Below are 21,964 nucleotides of genomic sequence, written 5' to 3'. Positions count from 1 at the left end.
AACTGGGGGAAGCCTCATAGACGGTCAATCCCTTCACCATGGGCACAGATTAATGCAATTGTGTCAGAATCTGATTTCTGGCCCCATAACTCTCATTCGAAACACTGGGGGCGCAATTCTCCGCACTCCCGACGGTGCGGAGAATAGCGTGGCTCGTAAAATTTTACGGCCACGCTGTTCCGACACCCTCCCGCTATTCTCCCCCCCCCCCCCCCCCCCCCACACCACGACTCCCGATACGAATCGCTGCCGCCGTGTTTTTTACGGCCCGGCAGCGATTCTCAGCTGATGGATGGACCGAAGTTCCCAGCCCTTTACGGCTGTTTTACGAACGGCAAACACACCTGGTCTGGCCGTTCGTATAAAACGGCCGTAAACTCTCGATTTTAAAACCATGGCACCCGATTGGCACGGCAGTACCACGGCCGTGCCAAGGGTGCCATGGGCCCCGCGATCGGTGGGCACCGATCGCGGGCAGCGGGCCCGATGCCCGCGCACTCTTTGTCCTTCCGCCGCCCGGCAGTATCCATTCGCGGGGCGGCTGAGGGGCAAATGCGCGATGACGTCATCCGAGTATGCGCGGGTTGGAGTCTTCCAATCCGCGCATGCGCGGCTGACGTCATGTGACGCGTCAGCCGGCGCTAACTCTGGCAAGCGGGCTTAATGAAATTCGTTAGGCCCGCGATGCCGGAGTTTACAGCATCAGCATGCTAGCCCCGACCGGCGACCAGAATCGGTTCCCGGTCGGGAAGGGGGGGGCTGGCGTCAAACCCGCCCGGATTTGACGCCAGCCTTACGATTTCTCCCCATATGGGAGAATCGCGCCCTGGATTCTGCCCAATCACAACATTGATGAAAGTAAACAGTTGTTTTTATTTGCTGTTTGTATGACCTGTACAGTCTGCATCACAGTCACAGTCTGCTTGCCCTTTCCAGTCAGGACAGTAGGGATGTGACCTGTAACCCTCATCTTGCTTTTGTTCTTCAAGCAGCAACAGAGATTCTCCAATCGCTCCAAACCAGCTGCTTTCTCCGTGTCAGCCAGTGCAAAAAATTGTACCAATTTACATTTTCAATTCATAGCTCAACAAATTGAGTGATAACTTTAATTATAATTCCATTTAACCCACAATGAACCCAAATATATACACTGGCATCAGCCTAAAATCATTCTTTAAAATATTCACATACATTGTGGCATTGCCAACTGGTAAAATAATTACAAATGATTTTTAGAAAGGATTCTCACAGCAGTGTAACACTGACAGCTCATATACAAACACATTCTCCCCCACCTCCTCAAATCCCCATACACACACCCTGCTCACACTACTAAAAATTATTTCTAACTCTGATTGGTTGTTCTGAAAAAGGAATTTATATACAACAGATGGAATCTTATGATAATCAATCTGAGAATTATTAAAAGAGTCATTAGCAAAAAGCAGTAAGGTTGAACAGCTCTGGGCCTTCAGTGAGCGGGAAGCAGAGATTCATCCTGGGCCCTGGGTGTGCAAAATTAGCGGCTTCTGGCAGAGTGGGCGACGTTCCAGCGACCAATCACGGCAGTACCTCCTCATCAACATATGTTGAAGGAAACCAGCCAATCTGTCAGCGGAAAAACAACCAATCACCAGACAGACAATCAAGGAGCCAATCAGCAGCCTGGGCTCCATGGGTGATACAAGACCGGAGGTCGCGTGCTGTCAACTGACCCCATCTACAATTAAACTCACTTCCCCCATTTCTGACAGGGTTTGTGTTGTGTTCAGTGACCCCACCCCATATTGCGTGTCTATGGCCATTGTGAGAACAGGATCATATTCATACACAAGAGTGTGTTTAACCATCAGTGTCTGGTTGTGTGCGTCTTTGCGTGAGAGGTCCGGAGAGGACAGTGTGTGTGTGTGTGTGTGTGGGTGTGTGGGTGGGTGTGGGTGGGTGAGAGGGGTCTGCGGAGGTGTGTGGGTGGGTGGGTGTGTGTGTGTGTGGGGGTGGGTGGGTGTGTGTGTGTGTGTGTGGGGTGGGTGTGGGTGGGTGAGAGGGGTCTGCGGAGGTGTGTGTGTGTGTGGGTGGGTGGGTGAGAGGGGTCTGCGGAGGTGTGGGTGTGTGGGTGGGTGGGTGGGTGTGGGTGGGTGAGAGGGGTCTGCGGAGGTGTGTGTGTGTGGGTGGGTGGGTGGGTAGGTGGGTGGGTGTGGGTGTGTGGGTGGGTGGGTGGGTGAGAGGGGTCTGCGGAGGTGTGTGTGTGTATGTGCATATGAGGGGTGGGAGTTGGAAGGCGCTGGAAGGGGGGTGGGGTATCTGAGGGAGGTGTGTGTCTGTGTGAGTGGAGGGAGTTACTGTCCTATGCCCAGGTGAGTTTGTATCAATCCTCAGGAAGCTGGAGTCGGGAATCCAGGATAAAATTGCTCAACAATTGCTCAGGGATGAGTTAACAACTGAGCCACAAAGGTTTCTAGAGCTGATGCTGAACCTTCCTGATACAATTCACTGACACACAATCAGCAGGTAATCATGGAATCATAGAATCCCTACAGTGCAGAGGGAGGCCATTCAGCCCATCGAGTCTGCACCGACCCTCTGAAAGAGCTCCCTACCTAGGCCCAATCCCCTGCCCTATCTCTGTAACCCCACTTTGGACACTAAGGGGCAATTTAGCATGGCAATCCACCCAGGCGGAACAGTGGCACAGTGGTTAGCACAGCTGCCTCATAGTGCCAGGGACCCGGGTTCAATTCCAGGCTCGGGTCACTGTCTGTGTGGAGTCTGCACTTTTTCCCCGTGTCTGCGTGGGTTTCCTCCGGGTGCTCCGCTTTCCTCCCACAGTCCAAAGATGTGCAGGTTAGGTGGATTGGCCATGATAAATTGCCCCTTAGTGTCCAAAAGGTTAGGTGCGATTGCGGGGATGTGGTGGAGGCCTGGGCTTGGGTAGGGTGCACTTTCCAGAGGCCAGTGCAGACTCAATGGGCCAAGTAGCCTTCTTCTGCACTGTAAATTCTATGATTCAAACCTGCACGTCTTTGAACTGTGGGAGGAAACCTGAGCACCTGGAGGAAACCCACGCAGTCACGGGGGGAATGTGCAGACTCCCACCTGGAGGAAACCCACGCAGTCACGGGGAGAATGTGCAGACTCCCACCTGGAGGAAACCCAGGCAGTCACGGGGAGAATGTGCAGACTCCCACCTGGAGGAAACCCACGCAGTCACGGGGGGAATGTGCAGACTCCCACCTGAGGCCAGAATTGAACCCAGGATCCTGGCGCAGTGAGGCAGCATTGCCACTGTGGAAATGCAGCAGATTTGGGGCGTATGCTTTGACAGGGTAACATGTGAGCGTTTTGATAAGGATAATGGCGGATGAAAGTAATGGATGATGCCCACACCTCGCATCAGGTTGTCGCATCAGGTCACACAATATGTAAACTGAATCTACTGGGAATTCTAACAAGCTGATACCAACCTGGCTTGTGGCCAATTGAGACAGGTTCATGAAAGAGCGCAGGGGACATATCTAACCTGGTATGGCTGAAAATACAACTCAACACATGCTGGAAGAATAGGGATAGGGAACACAGCTGAAACTTTAGTGGGTTTAGTACAGATGCACGGCTCATTAATTATATCAACAAAAGTACTTTGGGTCATAAAAATGCAAACGGAGGGCGGTAATTTATCCACCGTCTTAGTCAGGCTGCCAATCACATTTCTGTTATTCCAGAACAGTAAACACATAGACTCCGCGAGAAATATTCTGTGGCCGGGTGGGATATTAAAGGGTGCGAGGAGTGAGGGGGGAGTGGGATTAGACTGGGTGGGATATTAAAGGGTGCGGGGTGTGAGGGGGAGAGTGGGATTAGACTGGGTGGGATATTAAAGGGTGCGGGGAGTGAGGGGGAGAGTGGGATTAGACTGGGTGGGATATTAAAGGGTGTGGGGAGTGAGGGGGAGAGTGGGATTAGACTGGGTGGGATATTAAAGGGTGCGGGGAGTGAGGGGGAGAGTGGGATTAGACTGGGTGGGATATTAAAGGGTGCTGGGAGTGAGGGGGGAGAGGGGGATTAGATTGGGTGAGATATTAAAGGGTGTGGGGAGTGAGGGGAAGAGTGGGATTAGACTGTGTGGGATATTAAAGGGTGTGGGGAGTGAGGGGAGAGTGGGATTCAAGTGGGTGGGATATTAAAGGGTGTGGGGACTGAGGGGGGAGAGGGGGATTAGATTGGGTGAGATATTAAAGGATGTGGGGAGTGAGGGGGGGGGGGAGTGGGATTAGACTGTGTGGGATATTAAAGGGTGTGGGGAGTGAGGGGGAGAGTGAGATTAGACTGGGTGGGATATTAAAGGGTGTGGGGAGTGAGGGGAGAGTGGGAGTCAAGTGGGTGGGATATTAAAGGGTGTGGGGACTGAGGGGGAGAGTGGGATTAGACTGGGTGGGATATTAAAGGGTGCGGGGAGTGAGGGGGGAGAGTGGGATTAAACTGGGTGGGATATTAAAGGGTGTGGGGAGTGAGGGGGATTAGACTGGGTGGGATATTAAAGGGTGCGGGGAGTGAGGGGGAGAGTGGGATTCGAGTGGGTGGGATATTAAAGGGTGCGGGGTATGAGGGGGAGAGTGGGATTAGACTGGGTGGGATATTAAAGGGTGTGGGGAGTGAGGGGGAGAGTGGGATTAGACTGGGTGGGATATTAAAGTGTGTGGGGAATGAGGGGGAGAGTGGGATTAGACTGGGTGGGATATTAAAGTGTGTGGGGAGTGAGGGGGAGTGGGATTAGACTGGGTGGGATATTAAAGGGTGCGGGAGTGAGGGGGAGAGTGGGATTAGACTGGGTGGTATATTAAAGGGTGTGGGGAGTGAGGGGAGAGTGAGATTAGACTGGGTGGGATATTAAAGGGTGTGGGGAGTGAGGGGAGAGTGGGATTCAAGTGGGTGGGATATTAAAGGGTGTGGGGACTGAGGGGGAGAGTGGGATTAGACTGGGTGGGATATTAAAGGGTGCGGGGAGTGAGGGGGAGAGTGGGATTCGAGTGGGTGGTATATTAAAGGGTGCGGGGTATGAGGGGGAGAGTGGGATTAGACTGGGTGGGATATTAAAGGGTGTGGGGAGTGAGGGGGAGAGTGGGATTAGACTGGGTGGGATATTAAAGTGTGTGGGGAGTGAGGGGTAGTGGGATTCGACTGGGTGGGATATTAAAGGGTGCGTGGAGTGAGGGGGAGAGTGGGATTAGACTGGGTGGGATATTAAAGGGTGTGGGGAGTGAGGGAAGAGTGGGATTAGACTGGGTGGGATATTAAAGGGTGTGGGGAGTGAGGGGGAGAGTGGGATTAGACTGGGTGGGATATTAAAGGGTAAGGGGAAGAGTGGGATTAGACTGGGTGGGATATTAAAGGGTGCGGGGAGTGAGGGGGGGGGGGATTAGACTGGGTGGGATATTAAAGGGTACGGGGAGTGAGGGGAAGAGTGGGATTAGACTGCGTGGGATATTAAAGTGTGTGGGGAATGAGGGGGAGTGGGATTAGACTGGGTGGGATATTAAAGGGTGTGGGGAGTGAGGGGGAGTGGGATTAGACTGGGTGGGATATTAAAGGGTGCGGGGAGTGAGGGGGGAGTGGGATTAGACTGGGTGGGATATTAAAGGGTGTGGGGAGTGAGGGGGAGAGTGGGATTAGACTGGGTGGGATATTAAAGGGTGCGGGGAGTGAGGGGGAGAGTGGGATTAGACTGGGTGGGATATTAAAGGGTGTGGGGAGTGAGGGGGAGAGTGGGATTAGACTGGGTGGGATATTAAAGGGTAAGGGGAAGAGTGGGATTAGACTGGGTGGGATATTAAAGGGTGCGGGGAGTGAGGGGGGGGATTAGACTGGGTGGGATATTAAAGTGTGTGGGGAGTGAGGGGGAGTGGGATTAGACTGGGTGGGATATTAAAGGGTGCGGGGAGTGAGGGGGAGAGTGGGATTAGACTGGGTGGGATATTAAAGGGTGTGGGGAGTGAGGGGGAGAGTGGGATTAGACTGGGTGGGATATTAAAGGGTAAGGGGAAGAGTGGGATTAGACTGGGTGGGATATTAAAGGGTGCGGGAAGTGAGGGGGGGGATTAGACTGGGTGGGATATTAAAGGGTACGGGGAGTGAGGGGGAGAGTGGGATTAGACTGGGTGGGATATTAAAGGGTGTGGGGATTGAGGGGGAGAGTGGGATTAGACTGGGTGGGATATTAAAGGGTACGGGGAGTGAGGGGAAGAGTGGGATTAGACTGCGTGGGATATTAAAGTGTGTGTGGAATGAGGGGGAGAGTGGGATTAGACTGGGTGGGATATTAAAGGGTGTGGGGTGTGAGGGGGGAGTGGGATTAGGCTGGGTGGGATATTAAAGGGTGCGGGGAGTGAGGGGGGAGTGTGGGATTAGACTGGGTGGGATATTAAAGGGTGCGGGGTGTGAGGGGGAGAGTGGGATTAGACTGGGTGGGATATTAAAGGGTGTGAGGGGGAGAGTGGGATTAGACTGGGTGGGATATTAAAGGGTGTGGGGAATGAGGGGGTGAGTGGGATTAGGCTGGGTGGGATATTAAAGGGTGTGGGGACTGAGGGGGGAGAGGGGGATTAGACTGGGTGGGATATTAAAGGGTGCGGGGAGTGAGGGGGGAGTGTGGGATTAGACTGGGTGGGATATTAAAGGGTGCGGGGTGTGAGGGGGAGAGTGGGATTAGACTGGGTGGGATATTAAAGGGTGTGGGGAGTGAGGGGGAGAGTGGGATTAGACTGGGTGGGATATTAAAGGGTGCGGGGAGTGAGGGGGAAGTGTGGGATTAGACTGGGTGGTATATTAAAGGGTGCGGGGTATGAGGCGGAGAGTGGGATTAGACTGGGTGGGATATTAATGGGTGCGGGAGTGAGGGGGAGTGGGATTAGACTGGGTGGGATATTAATGGGTGTGGGGAGTGAGGGGAGAGTGGGATTAGACTGGGTGGGATATTAATGGGTGCGGGGAGTGAGGGGGGTGGGATTAGACTGGGTGGGATATTAATGGGTGCGGGGAGTGAGGGGGATTAGACTGGTTGGGATTAGACTGGGTGGGATATTAATGGGTGCGGGGAGTGAGGGGGATTAGACTGGGTGGGATATTAATGGGTGTGGGGAGTGAGGGGAGAGTGGGATTAGACTGGGTGGGATATTAATGGGTGCGGGGAGTGACAGATATTAATGGGTGCGGGGAGTGAGGGGGGAGAGGGGGATTAGATTGGGTGGGATATTAAAGGGTGCGGGGAGTGAGGGGAGAGTGGGATTAGACTGGGTGGGATATTAAAGGGTGCGGGGAGTGAGGGGAGAGTGGGATTAGACTGGGTGGGATATTAAAGGGTGCGGGGAGTGACAGATATGTGGGGGAATAAACTGTGTTCACTGTGCGGCTGATTCAGGACGAGAACATTTTGTGATTCCAATATTCACCTTCCCATTTGCTTCACCTTTCCACCATCCCTGGTCACCTCCAATCTTGCTGTAGATCTTTACCACATCACCTTCTCGCAGTGACAGCTCCCGCATGTCGCGGGCTGCAAAGTTATATCGTGCTGTTGCCATGCCAATGGGCCGAGGGTTAAACACTGTCCAGAGACACAAACCAAACTTTAGCAAAGGAGAACTCTAAAAACAGCAGGAACAATCCAGACTGAATTATTTTTCATTCATGCAAGAGTCTGTCTGATTCTGGGAATCAATTCCAATCTGTTCTGACAACATTTAACAGAATCTTTCACAAGCTGGGTTTAGACCTTGAGTGAAAGGTCAGAGGCAAGGTCAGGGAAATGCAACGGCTGCTGAAATAACATCTCAAGCTCCTTTTGAAAAATAATTCACTTGCTGCATCATATTTCCCTTGTGTCCCCAAGTGATTAAACTTAGAATTGTACTTCACTGTCATGCATGTGCTTGTGACTGACTCTGTAGAAATAGACGTCTCTCTTTACTAAGATACGGTGGGGTCTGAAGACTGGTTTAACCGCCACATGAATGTTTCTAAACTGTGTTTCAGTTTATTGCTGCCCTAACCTGGCCAATAGGTTTCTGGCTTTGACTGTCACGAGGCTGTTGTGAAGTTGGTCGCAGGGTCAGACCGAGAGACTTTAACAGCAAGTTGGAGAAGGAAGTAAAGGGACTTGTACCTGACCAAAAAGGTGCAGAGTTCTGAGATGCAACATTGAAGGTCTGAGGACTAAGAAAAGCAAAGTTGTAGGATGAGGAAGAAGGTGCTGCAGGAGAGAGCAACAGTCAGTAAAGAAATACTTCAACAGGAAAATCAGACCGAGCAGTTTATAAATATAAAGCACAATGCAACAATGAAATCTCTCTTAATAATTCAAATGGAGACATCATTATTTGAATAAAATGTTGGTTATATCAGACAGCAAACTGAGACAGTATCAGTCTGACTGTGATGGGGTACAGGGGACATTACTGGAGTTTTGTTAACTCAGACAGGTAACAAACTTGCACCATCGACATAACAACATGTGAAATAGTAGGCCACCATTCGGCCCATCAAGCCCACCATTCGGCCCATCAAGCCTGCTCCCCCATCCAATACGACCATGGATGATCTTTTTTTTAAAAAAAAAATTTAGAGTACCCAATTAATTTTTTCCAATTAAGGGCCAATTTAGCGTGGCCAATTCACCTAGCCTGCACATCTTTGGGTTGTGGGGGCGAAACCCACGCAGACATGGGGAGAATGTGCAAACTCCACACAGACAGTGACCCAGGGCCGGTATCGAACCTGGGACATCGGCAGGGTGAGACTGCAGTGCTAACCACTGCACCACTGTGCTGCCCATCGATGATCTTTGACCTTGACTCCACTTTCCCACCCACTCACCATTTCCCTTAATTCTCGGAGACTCCAACAATCCATCAATCACGACCCTTAAATCTATTCAGCAATGGAGCATCCACACTTTCTGGGGAGGGTGAATTCTAAAGATTCACAATCCTTCGAGTGAAGTAATTTCTCCTCCTCTCAGTGCGGAATGATCAACCACTTGTGCTGAGTGTGAGCTCCCGTGTTTTAGATTCCCGCCCAGAGGAGCAGTCTTTGAGTGTCGACCCCGTCACTTTGAGGATCCTGCAGATTTCAGTGAGAATGGATTGTCAAACAGGCTGGAAGGAGAGATTAAGGATAAATGGGGAATTTTAAAGTTTGCAGTCTGTGCGTAAGGGAGTGCTACATGGATGATCACTGGGATCTGAGCTATTAACCAAAGAGATAGAGGTGAATGTATTTAAAGTTTGCTGATTGTTCAAAGCTCAGTGGAATGTAAAGTGTGAGGACACAGAGACGATGTAAAACATACAGACAGGGTAAATAATAGGACAGACCTTCATAGGGACCAATTTAGTGAACCTTTGCTGTGCTCACTTAATGCAAGTGTATCCTTTATTAAATATAGAAAACAAGAGCACACAGTATTGCAGATGTAGCAGGTTTCTTTAATCCTGTACTCCGGTTCCCTTGTAATCAACACCAACATTCTCTCTGCCTTCTAAATTGCTTACTGCACCTGCTCACTAACTTTGTGCTTCATAGAATCATAGAAATTACAGTGCAGAAGGAGGCCATTCGGCCCATCAAGTCTGCACCAGTCCTCGGAAAGAGCACCCTACTTAAGCCCAGGTATCTACCTATCCCCGTAACCCAGTCACCCCACCCAACCTATTTGACACGAAGGGACAATTTATCATGGCCAATCCACCGAACCTGCACATCTTTGGACTGTGGGAGGAAACCGGGGCACCCGGAGGAAACCCACGCAGACACGGGGAGAACGTGCAGACTCTGCACAGACAGTCACCCGGGGCCGGAATTGAACCCGGGTCCCTGATGCTGTGAGGCAGCAGTGCTAACCACTGTGCCATTGTGCCGCCCGAGCAGTACCATTTCTTGTAGATGTACACAGAGGTCCCTCTGAACATCAACATTTACAAGTTTCATACTGATGGACCATCAATAACAGCGAGTTATAGAACTAAATTGTGGCTTTAATACACTGAGATGTGTGCCTGGCTCCTGCTGATCCCTCACTGGGGGCAGGGCCACAGATCAGCCAACTATATACAAAGCACGAAGGGCAGAGCCAAAGGCGGAGCCAACAGAAGCAACAACAACAACATTGATGTGACCATCAATTCACTAGAAACACGATTGGAAGTAAACTGTGGTTTTAATAGTCTTACAACTGAGCCTGTCTGCGACCAGAAGAACTGAGGGCAGGCTCACACGACTGCAGCACTTTATACTTCTGGTAGTGGGAGGGGCAATGGGCGGAGCCGAGGGTGGAGCCCTGTACAAGCTCCCCATCTCCCCCTATGGGCAGAGCCACGCAACGGCTCACAGAGCCCACAAGGACACAATACCATACAATACAATACAGTGTGAATTACATTCACCACAAACAGTAAATAACAATGGAACCAATAACAGTGAATATATATATACAGCAGTGAGTAACAGTGGAACGTGGTTCACTGCACATACCTTTATAAAAAACCTGCTTTTCTGTTCTTAAGACTTATACTTGCCAGATTATATACGCCATCTGCCATCTTGCTGCCACTGACTGGGACCTGTCCATATCTTGCTGCCACTGACTGGGACCTGTCCATATCTTGCTGCCACTGACTGGGACCTGTCCATATCTTGCTGCCACTGACTGGGACCTGTCCATATCTTGCTGCCACTCACTGGGACCTGTCCATATCTTGCTGCCACTGACTGGGACCTGTCCATATCTTGCTGCCACCTTGCTGCCACTGACTGGGACCTGTCCATATCTTGCTGCCACCTTGCTGCCACTGACTGGGACCTGTCCATATCTTGCTGCCACCTTGCTGCCACTGACTGGGACCTGTCCATATCTTGCTGCCACTGACTGGGACCTGTCCATATCTTGCTGCCACTCACTGGGACCTGTCCATATCTTGCTGCCACTGACTGGGACCTGTCCATATCTTGCTGCCACTCACTGGGACCTGTCCATATCTTGCTGCCACTGACTGGGACCTGTCCATATCTTGCTGCCACTGACTGGGACCTGTCCATATCTTGCTGCCACTCACTGGGACCTGTCCATATCTTGCTGCCACCTTGCTGCCACTGACTGGGACCTGTCCATATCTTGCTGCCACCTTGCTGCCACTGACTGGGACCTGTCCATATCTTGCTGCCACTGACTGGGACCTGTCCATATCTTGCTGCCACTGACTGGGACCTGTCCATATCTTGCTGCCACTGACTGGGACCTGTCCATATCTTGCTGCCACTGACTGGGACCTGTCCATATCTTGCTGCCACTCACTGGGACCTGTCCATATCTTGCTGCCACTGACTGGGACCTGTCCATATCTTGCTGCCACTGACTGGGACCTGTCCATATCTTGCTGCCACCTTGCTGCCACTGACTGGGACCTGTCCATATCTTGCTGCCACCTTGCTGCCACTCACTGGGACCTGTCCATATCTTGCTGCCACTGACTGGGACCTGTCCATATCTTGCTGCCACCTTGCTGCCACTCACTGGGACCTGTCCATATCTTGCTGCCACCTTGCTGCCACTCACTGGGACCTGTCCATATCTTGCTGCCACTCACTGGGACCTGTCCATATCTTGCTGCCACTGACTGGGACCTGTCCATATCTTGCTGCCACTGACTGGGACCTGTCCATATCTTGCTGCCACTCACTGGGACCTGTCCATATCTTGCTGCCACTGACTGGGACCTGTCCATATCTTGCTGCCACTCACTGGGACCTGTCCATATCTTGCTGCCACTGACTGGGACCTGTCCATATCTTGCTGCCACTCACTGGGACCTGTCCATATCTTGCTGCCACTCACTGGGACCTGTCCATATCTTGCTGCCACTGACTGGGACCTGTCCATATCTTGCTGCCACTGACTGGGACCTGTCCATATCTTGCTGCCACTCACTGGGACCTGTCCATATCTTGCTGCCACTGACTGGGACCTGTCCATATCTTGCTGCCACTCACTGGGACCTGTCCATATCTTGCTGCCACTGACTGGGACCTGTCCATATCTTGCTGCCACTCACTGGGACCTGTCCATATCTTGCTGCCACCTTGCTGCCACTGACTGGGACCTGTCCATATCTTGCTGCCACCTTGCTGCCACTGACTGGGACCTGTCCATATCTTGCTGCCACTGACTGGGACCTGTCCATATCTTGCTGCCACTCACTGGGACCTGTCCATATCTTGCTGCCACCTTGCTGCCACTGACTGGGACCTGTCCATATCTTGCTGCCACCTTGCTGCCACTGACTGGGACCTGTCCATATCTTGCTGCCACCTTGCTGCCACTGACTGGGACCTGTCCATATCTTGCTGCCACTGACTGGGACCTGTCCATATCTTGCTGCCACTGACTGGGACCTGTCCATATCTTGCTGCCACTGACTGGGACCTGTCCATATCTTGCTGCCACTGACTGGGACCTGTCCATATCTTGCTGCCACCTTGCTGCCACTGACTGGGACCTGTCCATATCTTGCTGCCACTGACTGGGACCTGTCCATATCTTGCTGCCACTGACTGGGACCTGTCCATATCTTGCTGCCACTCACTGGGACCTCACAGTTTATATTCCACCCGGCTTTGAACAATCAGCAAACTTAAATCCATCAATCTCTATCTTTTTGGCTTAGTAATGAATATAGGGTCTAAATAGTGGGGGTCCCAGCAATTTCCCTGCTGCCCCCCTTAGTCACAGCCTTGATAAAAGCAAATTACTGCGGATGCTGGAATCTGAAACGAAAGGGGAAATGCTGGAAAATCTCAGCAGGTCTGGCAGCATCTGTAGGGAGAGAAATGAGCGAACGTGTCGAGTCCGGTGACTTTGTCATCAGCTTTGACAAAGAGTCATCGGACTCGAAACGTTCGCTCTTTTCTCTCCCTACAAATGCTGCCAGGCTTGCTGAGATTTTCCAGCATTATCCCTTTAGTCACAGCCTTGAGGCTGTCCCAACTTAAAATCACCCCATTTATCCTTCATGTCTCTTCCCTGCTAGCCAATCCTCCATCCGTGCAAACACATCACCAGAAATTCATTTTCTACCAATACCTCCAACAATCTGTTTTTATATTCATGGCTAGTTTACCAGTGACAGTGAAGATTTTTCCAAGTCAGGGTGGTGAGTGACTTGGAGGGGAACCTCCAGGTGGGTGGGGTTCCCAGGTATCTGCTGCGCTTGTCCTTCTAGATGGTAGTGGCCGTGGGATTGGAAGGTGAGTCGCTGCAGTGAATCTTGTAGATGGTACACACGGCTCCACGTTTGTCGGTGGTGGAAGGTTTGAATGTTTGTGGAAGGGGAGCAATCAAGCGGCTGGTTTGTCCTGGATGGTGTTGAGCCTCTTGAGTGTTGTTGGAGCTGCGCTCATCCAGGCAAGTGGAGAGTATTCCATCACACTCCTGACTTGTGCCTTGGTGATGGGGGGCGGTTGAGGAGGTGAGTTGCTCGCTGTAGAATTCCCAGCCTCTGATCTCTTGTATTTATATGGCTGGGTCCAGTTCAGTTTGTGGTGAATGGTAGCCCCCAGGATGAGCTTCTTCTTTTAATCTAATCTTATCCTGAATTTCCGCAGTAAGCCACAGCTGGACCATTCTCGCTGACGTCATTTTGAAATGGACTGTATTTTTGTTGAACATTTTCAATTGTTTTGTTAATAGATAGATAGAATTTACAGAGCAGAAGGAGGCCATTCGACCCATCAAGTCTGCACCGGCTCTTAGCACCCTACCCAAGGTCAACACCTCCACCCTATCCCCATAACCCAGTAACCCCACCCAACACTAAGGGCAATTTTGGACACTAAGGGCAATTTATCATGGCCAATCTTTGGACTGTGGGAGGAAACCGGAGCACCCGGAGGAAACACTCGCAGGCACGGGGGGAACGTGCAGACTCCACACAGACAGTGACCCAAGCCGGAATTGAACCTGGGACCCTGGAGCTGTGAAGCAATTGTGCTATCCACAATGCTACCGTGCTGTTTATTCACCACCGTAGCTTTTTGATATTTACTCAATCGCTCTCTCCTCATACTTAAATAAGTGGCTTCAAGTTTAAAATTCTTGTTTGTGATTGGAATGTATCGTTTTTCAACTTAATATGGAATTGCTGACAGTCCCTGCTCGATACAATAACCAACCCATCCTGCAGGTATCTGAGGGGAACTACTTATACAAACAGATCCAACACTAAAAGCATTTTGCGGTTATTCCCAAAACTGTTTTTCACTTTGACTTGATCAGAAGTTGAGCTGGGCCAAGGGGCTTCTTCGTGGTCATTTTCTGGCAACTTCACGCGATTCAGATAATGGGCTTCCCAATGGACATGTCACCTTTCCTCATGTGGGAGAACAATAAACAGACAACAGCAGGTTTGGGCTGCACTCGAGGGAGACATTGCCTCAGGATAGGCTCCACTCGAGGAGGCATTGAGACATTGCCTCAGGATAGGCTCCACCCGAGGAGGCATTGAGACATTGCACTATTCTTATTCTCCTCCCCATATTTACTGGCAGACGGCTGCCTCCAGGGAACCTGTAATAATAATCAGGCAACACAGATTCCGAGCAGTTGTGTAATAACTGCTGAATTGGCCTCTGCAGCCGGAATTAACCAGAGGATTCCCACTTATTCCATTCCTGCTTCCCATATTCTGTGACATATTTATCTCAGGTTACATACCCTTCATGCTATTTTACTTCCCCAATAATTTATTCACCCCTCATGTTAATTCTTTAGCCCATTACCCGCTGATTAACAGGCTCACTATCGATGCGCTGCTTACCTGTATTGCGAGAGTTTGAACGTTGAATGGTGCGATCTCGCTGTTTATAAGGGAACCGTAAAGCTGTATCCAGCTGCTTGAAGCTCTCTTTTAGTGAGTGTGTCTGGTAATACTCCACCAGCTCCTACAATTAAACAATAAATACTGATTATTATTCAATAGCCTGAATTCACATGGATTAGTTAACAGAAAATGAGAAACCTACACTCGGCCCTGGATTCTGGCTCTCATTTCTCCGGTTTCTCAAACTCCTGCCTACACTCCAGGAACAGGCTACAGCGGAAACTAGCTCCTCCCAAAAAATAGTGTTTGGCACCATCATTCAAAGGTGCTCTGGTCTCCTCTACTCTTCCCTCAATCCTTAGTCTCATTAAACTGCAGACTGCCAACTTCTGCTCCCCATGCTAGCCGATATTGTTCATGGTTCTCTCGGTGTTGTCCCTCCCCATGTTTAAATCTACTCTCAACACCCCTTTCCTCAAAAAAAAACCCAGCAGCCCTTGAGCTCACCACGTTCTTGCAAACCACCCTCCCTTTCCCAACATCCCTCCCTCTCCAAATTAAATTTTGAAGATAGAAGTCATTATTTTTGCTCCTGCTCCAAGCTCCTGGCTCCATCCCTCTCCCTGGTAGGACTGAGATGAAGTGAGTCTGTTTGCAGCCTTGGTTCCTGCTCCAAGCTCCTGGCTCCATCCCTCTCCCTGGTAGGACTGAGATGAAGCGAGTCTGTTTGCAGCCTTGGTTCCTGCTCCAAGCTCCTGGCTCCATCCCTCTCCCTGGTAGGACTGAGATGAAGCGAGTCTGTTTGCAGCCTTGGTGTTACATTTGATCCTGGGCTATTTGCACCATTGTGAAGATCACTTATTCCTACCTCTGCAACATCGCCCGACACCACTCTCATCTCACTTCCTGCTCAAACTCTCATTTACATCTTTGTTACCTTTGGGGAAAAGCTAAAAGAAAAACAACTTCCTCACAAAATAACTAAGTACTTTGCACAGTGTACGTGTCTGAGTTGCACTCAGCAAGGAACTCCTGCCTTCCAACCCTAATCTGAGCTGTTATTCTGAGTGAGAACAGCTGCAGGAACCCTCCACCCCCAGCTTCAGAAAGAAGATGACTGCTTGATTCCTGCTCCCAATCACTGGCCAGTGACTGTGTGTGACATGACCGACCTTCACTGTCATAAACTCTGAGCTCTGACATGTAGGAGGGTCACGTGGAGAAACTGCCAAAGAGGAACTGCCATCTGCAGAACACATTGTGCACCATATAAAGAAAGAATACAAGGGAACGTACCAGGAGACTCTCAAACTTCTTAGCCTCGGTGATGTGGATCCAATTGTCCTTCTCAACAACTTTAATGTGCTTCACCTCATCATTGAACCTGAGGACAGAGGCCATCATTGGAGGGATGTCAATAAACAAACTTCAAAATCATCACATAATAAGATAAAGTTGACAAATTAGATAATACACTAGGCTGAGGAACAGAATAAATAGTTATTTATAAAATGACAGTTTAATCAAGGACAGTCAGCTGGGATTTACTACGGGAAGGTTGTGTCTGATTAACTTGGTTACATTTTTCAGGATGTAACAAGGAAGGTTGATGATGTTAGAAGGTCTGATGTAGTTTCCGTGGATTGTGGGAAGGTTCCACACGGCAGACTGATCAATAAAATCTCATGGGAAGTCAGGGAAAGTGGCAAGTTGGATCCAAAATTGGCTTCGTGGCAAAAAGCCGAGAGTTTTGGTCGATGGGTGTTTTTGGAAGTCGAGGTGGGGGTCCGTATGACTCATTATCGGCTCCCTACGATTTAGACTTGAGGATAATGTTCTTGACTAATAAGTTTGCATATAATTATCAAATTTACGACGTGGTGGTTACAGAGGGAGAAAGTATAGACGGCAGCAAAATATCAATGGACTGGTCAGGTGGGCAAAGAACTGGCAACAGGGCAATGGACTACCCAATGAGTGAAAGGATACTGAAGGATCAGAGAAACCTGAGTTCATGTCTACAGATCCTTGAAGGTCAGTAAGAAGTCTTCCAACACCAGGTTAAAGTCCAACAGGTTTGTTTCAAACACTAGCTTTCGGAGCACTGCTCCTTCCTCAGGTGAATGAAGAGGTAGATAGAGAAATACAGCACAGAACAGGCCCTTTGGCCCACGATGTTGCGCCGAACTTTTGTCCTAGGTTAATCATAGAATTTTGGACAATTTTTCATGGCCAATCCACCCAACCTGCACATCTTTGGACTGTGGGAGGAAACCGCAGCACCCGGAGGAAACCCACGCAGTCACGGGGAAGATGTGCAGACTCCACACAGACAGTGACCCAAGTCGAAATCGAACTTGGGACCCTGGAGCTGTGAAGCAATTGTGCTATCCACAATGCTACCGTGCTGCCCTTAAGAAGTTAACCTACACTCCATTATTCTACCCTAATCCAAGTACCTATCCAATAGCCGCTTGAAGGTCCCTAACTTTCCGACTCAACTACTACCACAGGCAGTGCATTCCATGCCCCCACGACTCTCTGGGTAAAGAACCTACCTCTGACATCCCCTCTATATCTTCCACCATTTATCTTAAATTTATGTCCCCTTGTAATGGTGTGTTCCACCCGGGGAAAAAGTCTCTGACTGTCTACTCTATCTATTCCCCTGATCATCTTATAAACCTCTATCAAGTCGCCCCTCATCCTTCTCCGTTCTAATGAGAAAAGGCCTAGCACCCTCAACCTTTCCTCGTATGACCTACTCTCCATTCCAGGCAACATCCTGGTAAATCTCCTTTGCACCTTTTCCAAAGCTTCCACATCCTTCCTAAAATGAGGTGACCAGAACTGCACAGTACTCCAAATGTGGCCTGACCAAGGTTTTGTACAGCTGCATCATCACCTCACGGCTCTTAAATTCAATCCCTCTGCTAATGAACGCTAGCACACCATAGGCCTTCTTCACAGCTCTATCCACTTGAGTGGCAACTTTCAAAGAACTATGAACATAGACCCCAAGATCTCTCTGCTCCTCCACATTGCCAAGAACCCTACCATTAACCCTGTATTCCGCATTCATATTTGTCCTTCCAAAATGGACAACCTCACACTTGTCAGGGTTAAACTCCATCTGCCACTTCTCAGCCCAGCTCTGCATTCTATCTATGTCTCTTTGAAGCCGACAACAGCCCTCCTCACTATCCACAACTCCACCAATCTTCGTATCATCTGCAAATTTACTGACCCACCCTTCAACTCCCTCATCCAAGTCGTTAATGAAAATCACAAACAGCAGAGGACCCATCTCTGCTGCAATTGGGGGGCCTATAGAACGCCACTGATAACTGGGCTCCAGGCTGAATATTTGCCATCCACTACCACTCTCTGTTTTCTATCGGTTAGCCAGTTTGTTATCCAACTGGCCAAATTTCCCACTATCCCATGCCTCCTTACTTTCTGCATAAGCCTACCATGGGGAACCTTATCAAATGCCTTACTAAAATCCATGTACACTACATCCACTGCTTTACCTTCATCCACATGCTTGGTCACCTCCTCAAAGAATTCAATAAGACTTGTAAGGCAAGACCTACCCCTCACAAATCCGTGCTGACTATCCCTAATCAAGCAATGCCTTTCCAGATGCTCAGAAATCCTATCCCTCAGTACCCTTTCCATTACTTTGCCTACCACCGAAGTAAGACTAACTGGTCTGTAATTCCCAGGGTTATCCCTATTCCCTTTTTTGAACAGGGGCACGACATTCGCCACTCTCCAATCCTCTGGTACCACCCCTGTTGACAGCGAGGACGAAAAGATCATTGCCAACGGCTCTGCAATTTCATTTCTTGCTTCCCATAGAATCCTTGGATATATCCCGTCAGGCCCGGGGGACTTGTCTATCCTCAAGTTTTTCAAAACGCGCAACACATCTTCCTTCCTGACAAGTATCTCCTCAAGCTTATCAGTCTGCTTCACGCTGTCCTCTCCAACAATATGGCCCCTCTCGTTTGTAAATACTGAAGAAAAATACTTGTTCAAGACCTCTCCTATCTCTTCAGACTCAATACACAATCTCCCGCTACTGTCCTTAATCGGACCTACCCTCACTCTAGTCATTCTCATATTTCTCACATATGTGTAAAAGGCCTTGGGGTTTTCCTTGATCCTACCCGCCAAAGATTTTTCATGCCCTCTCTTAGCTCTCCTAATCCCTTTCTTCAGTTCCCTCCTGACTATCTTGTATCCCTCCAGCGCCCTGTCTGAACCTTGTTTCTTCAGCCTTACATAAGTCTCCTTCTTCCTCTTAACAAGACATTCAACCTCTCTTGTCAACCATGGTTCCCTCACTCGACCATTTCTTCCCTGCCTGACAGGGACATACATATCAAAGACACGCAGTACCTGTTCCTTGAACAAGTTCCACATTTCACTTGTGTCCTTCCCTGACAGCCTATGTTCCCAACTTCTGCACTTCAATTCTTGTCTGACAGCATTATATTTACCCTTCCCCCAATTATAAACCTTGCCCTGTTGCTCGCACCTATCCCTCTCCATTACTAAAGTGAAAGTCACAGAATTGTGGTCACTACCTCCAAAATGCTCCCCCACTAACAAATCTATCACCTGCCCTGGTTCATTACCAAGTGCTAAATCCAATATGGCCTCCCCTCTAGTCGGACAATCTACATACTGTGTTAGAAAAGCTTCCTGGACACACTGCACAAACACTACCCCATCCAAACTATGTCATCTAAAGAGTTTCCACTCAATGTTTGGGAAGTTGAAGTCACCCATGACTACTACCCTGTGACTTCTGCACCTTTCCAAAATCTGTTTCCCAATCTGTTCCTCCACATCTCTGCTGCAATTGGGGGGCCTATAGAAAACTCCCAACAAGGTGACTGCTCCTTTACTATTTCTAACTTCAACCCATATTACCTCAGTAGGCAGATCCCCCTCGAACTGCCTTTCTGCAGCTGTTATACTATCTCTAATTAACAATGCCACCCCCCCACCTCTTTTACCATCCTCCCTAATCTTGTTGAAACATCTATAACCAGGGACCTCCAACAACCATTTCTGCCCCTCTTCTATCCAAGTTTCCGTGATGGAAACATTGATATAGACAAATTTAAAGATGCCAGACAATGCTTAGAATGCGAGCATTAGCAGGTAATTAAATCTTTACAGATCCAAAGATAGGGGTAACCCCAGGTTAAAGAGGTGTGAGAGTCTGTGTTGTGGGTCGACTTGAGTGGGTTTGTGATCTGTAGCCCTTTCGGGATTTTGTCTGCTTTCTTGCATCTTTGTAGAAACTTAATGTCAGTGACTAATTGCGTGATCTTCCTGGAGATCCTCTCCACTTTGAGCTGGTAGTTTGCGGTATCGATGGAAGCCATGATGTGGAGATGCCGGCGTTGGACTGGGGTGAGTACAGTAAGAAGTCTTACAATGTGGGGTTACCCTTATCTTTGGATCTTTAAAGATTTAATTACCTGCAAATGCTCACATTCTAAGCATTGTCTGGCATCTTTAAATTTGTCTATATATATGTTTCTGGAACATACCTCTTCATTCACCTGAGGAAGGAGCAGTGCTCCGAAAGCTAGTGTTTGAAACAAGCATGTTGGACTTTAACCTGGTGTTGTAAGACTTCTTACTGTGCTCAGCCCAGTCCAACGCCGGCATCTCCACATCCTTGAAGGGAGCAGGGCAGGTGCTCAAGATGATTTATGGGATTCTATTATTTATTAGCTAAGGCACAGAATTTGAGAGTCTAGAGGTTCTGCGAATACTCAGAGAACCCAGCGCAATGTTTTCATCACCAACCTAATACTAATTGCAAATCTTTCAGCCTCTGCTGTCCGCTCTCGTATCAGGTATGTTCCAGAGATGTGAGCCTTCAGGAGATTGTCAGCCTGCCCTCGTTCCAGATTACCGGCAAACCTAGAGACGAAAATTAAACATGAGAGCAAAATACTGCAGATGCTGGACTTCTGAAATAAAAGTTCCAGAAAGTCTGGAAATTTTCTGCAGGACTGGCAACATCTGTGAAGCGAGAACACAGACTTCACGTTTCAGGCGAATGATCTTTCATTAAAACAGAAATAGAAATGCTGGAGTAATTATTACATTCCAAAATATACACACGTACCACTCCCGCCTATCCTGCACCTGTCCTGGGAGTGTTTGATGGGGACAGTGTAGAGGGAGCTTTACTCTGTATCTAACCCCGTGCTGTAACTGGCCTGGGAATGTTTGATGGGGACAGTGTGGAGGGAGCTTTACTCTGTATCTAACCCCGTGCTGTAACTGGCCTGGGAATGTTTGCTGGGGACAGTGTAGAGGGAGCTTTACTCTGTATCTAACCCCGTGCTGTAACTGGCCTGGGAGTGTTTGATGGCGACAGTGTAGAGGGAGCTTTACTCTGTATCTAACCCCGTGCTGTACCTGCCCTGGGAGTGTTTGATGGGGACAGTGTAGAGGGAGCTTTACTCTGTATCTAACCCCGTGCTGTACCTGCCCTGGGAGTGTTTGATGGGGACAGTGTAGAGGGAGCTTTACTCTGTATCTAACCCCGTGCTGTACCTGTCCTGGGAGTGTTTCATGGGGACAGTGTAGAGGGAGCTTTACTCTGTATCTAACCCCGTGCTGTACCTGTCCTGGGAATGTTTGATGGGAACGGTGTAGAGGGAGCTTTACATGTGTATCGAACCCCGCGCTGTACCTAGAACATAGAACAGTACAGCACAGAACAGGCCCTTCGGACCTCGATGTTGTGCCGAGCAATGATCACCCTACTCAAACCCACGTATCCACCCTATACCCGTAACCCAACAACCCCCCTTTAACCTTACTTTTAGGACACTACGGGCAATTTAGCATGGCCAATCCACCTAACCCGCACATCTTTGGACTGTGGGAGGAAACCGGAGCACCCGGAGGAAACCCACGTACACAGGGGGAGGACGTGCAGACTCCACACAGACAGTGACCCAGCCGGGAACCGAACCTGGGACCCTGGAGCTGTGAAGCATTTATGCTAACCACCATGCTACCGTGCTGCCGGCGAAGTCTGTCCTGGAAGTGTTTGATGG

The 21,964-nt window shown here is 49.5% G+C and overlaps 3 protein-coding genes across 3 annotated transcripts in view; all 3 read right to left on the bottom strand.

Annotated features, from left to right (window-relative positions):
- sardh (sarcosine dehydrogenase) overlaps positions 1-21,964 on the bottom strand; it is a 357,516-nt gene that overhangs the window by 181,342 nt on the left and 154,210 nt on the right. The window lies entirely within an intron of this gene.
- LOC119955542 (guanine nucleotide exchange factor VAV2-like) overlaps positions 854-21,964 on the bottom strand; it is a 250,363-nt gene continuing 229,252 nt past the window's right edge. The window contains 6 exon segments of the mRNA XM_038781814.1: positions 854-1,608; positions 7,443-7,597; positions 8,156-8,242; positions 14,859-14,982; positions 16,158-16,245; positions 20,697-20,813. Coding sequence (XP_038637742.1) covers positions 1,561-1,608; positions 7,443-7,597; positions 8,156-8,242; positions 14,859-14,982; positions 16,158-16,245; positions 20,697-20,813 — 619 coding nt within the window. The 3' untranslated portion in view covers positions 854-1,560.
- On the bottom strand, positions 10,462-12,615 carry LOC119955575. The gene is made up of 3 exons (XM_038781902.1): positions 11,671-12,615; positions 10,954-11,451; positions 10,462-10,891 (listed from the first exon to the last, which is right to left on the bottom strand). Exons 1-3 carry the CDS (start codon positions 11,769-11,771, stop codon positions 10,570-10,572), a joined length of 921 nt encoding a protein of 306 aa, XP_038637830.1. The 5' UTR covers positions 11,772-12,615; the 3' UTR covers positions 10,462-10,569.

Source organism: Scyliorhinus canicula, chromosome 21 (assembly GCF_902713615.1).
Source record: "Scyliorhinus canicula chromosome 21, sScyCan1.1, whole genome shotgun sequence".
Classification (NCBI taxonomy): domain Eukaryota; kingdom Metazoa; phylum Chordata; class Chondrichthyes; order Carcharhiniformes; family Scyliorhinidae; genus Scyliorhinus; species Scyliorhinus canicula.
Note: the sequence above shows the minus strand (reverse complement) of the source record. Positions and strands in the feature narration are given on the sequence as shown.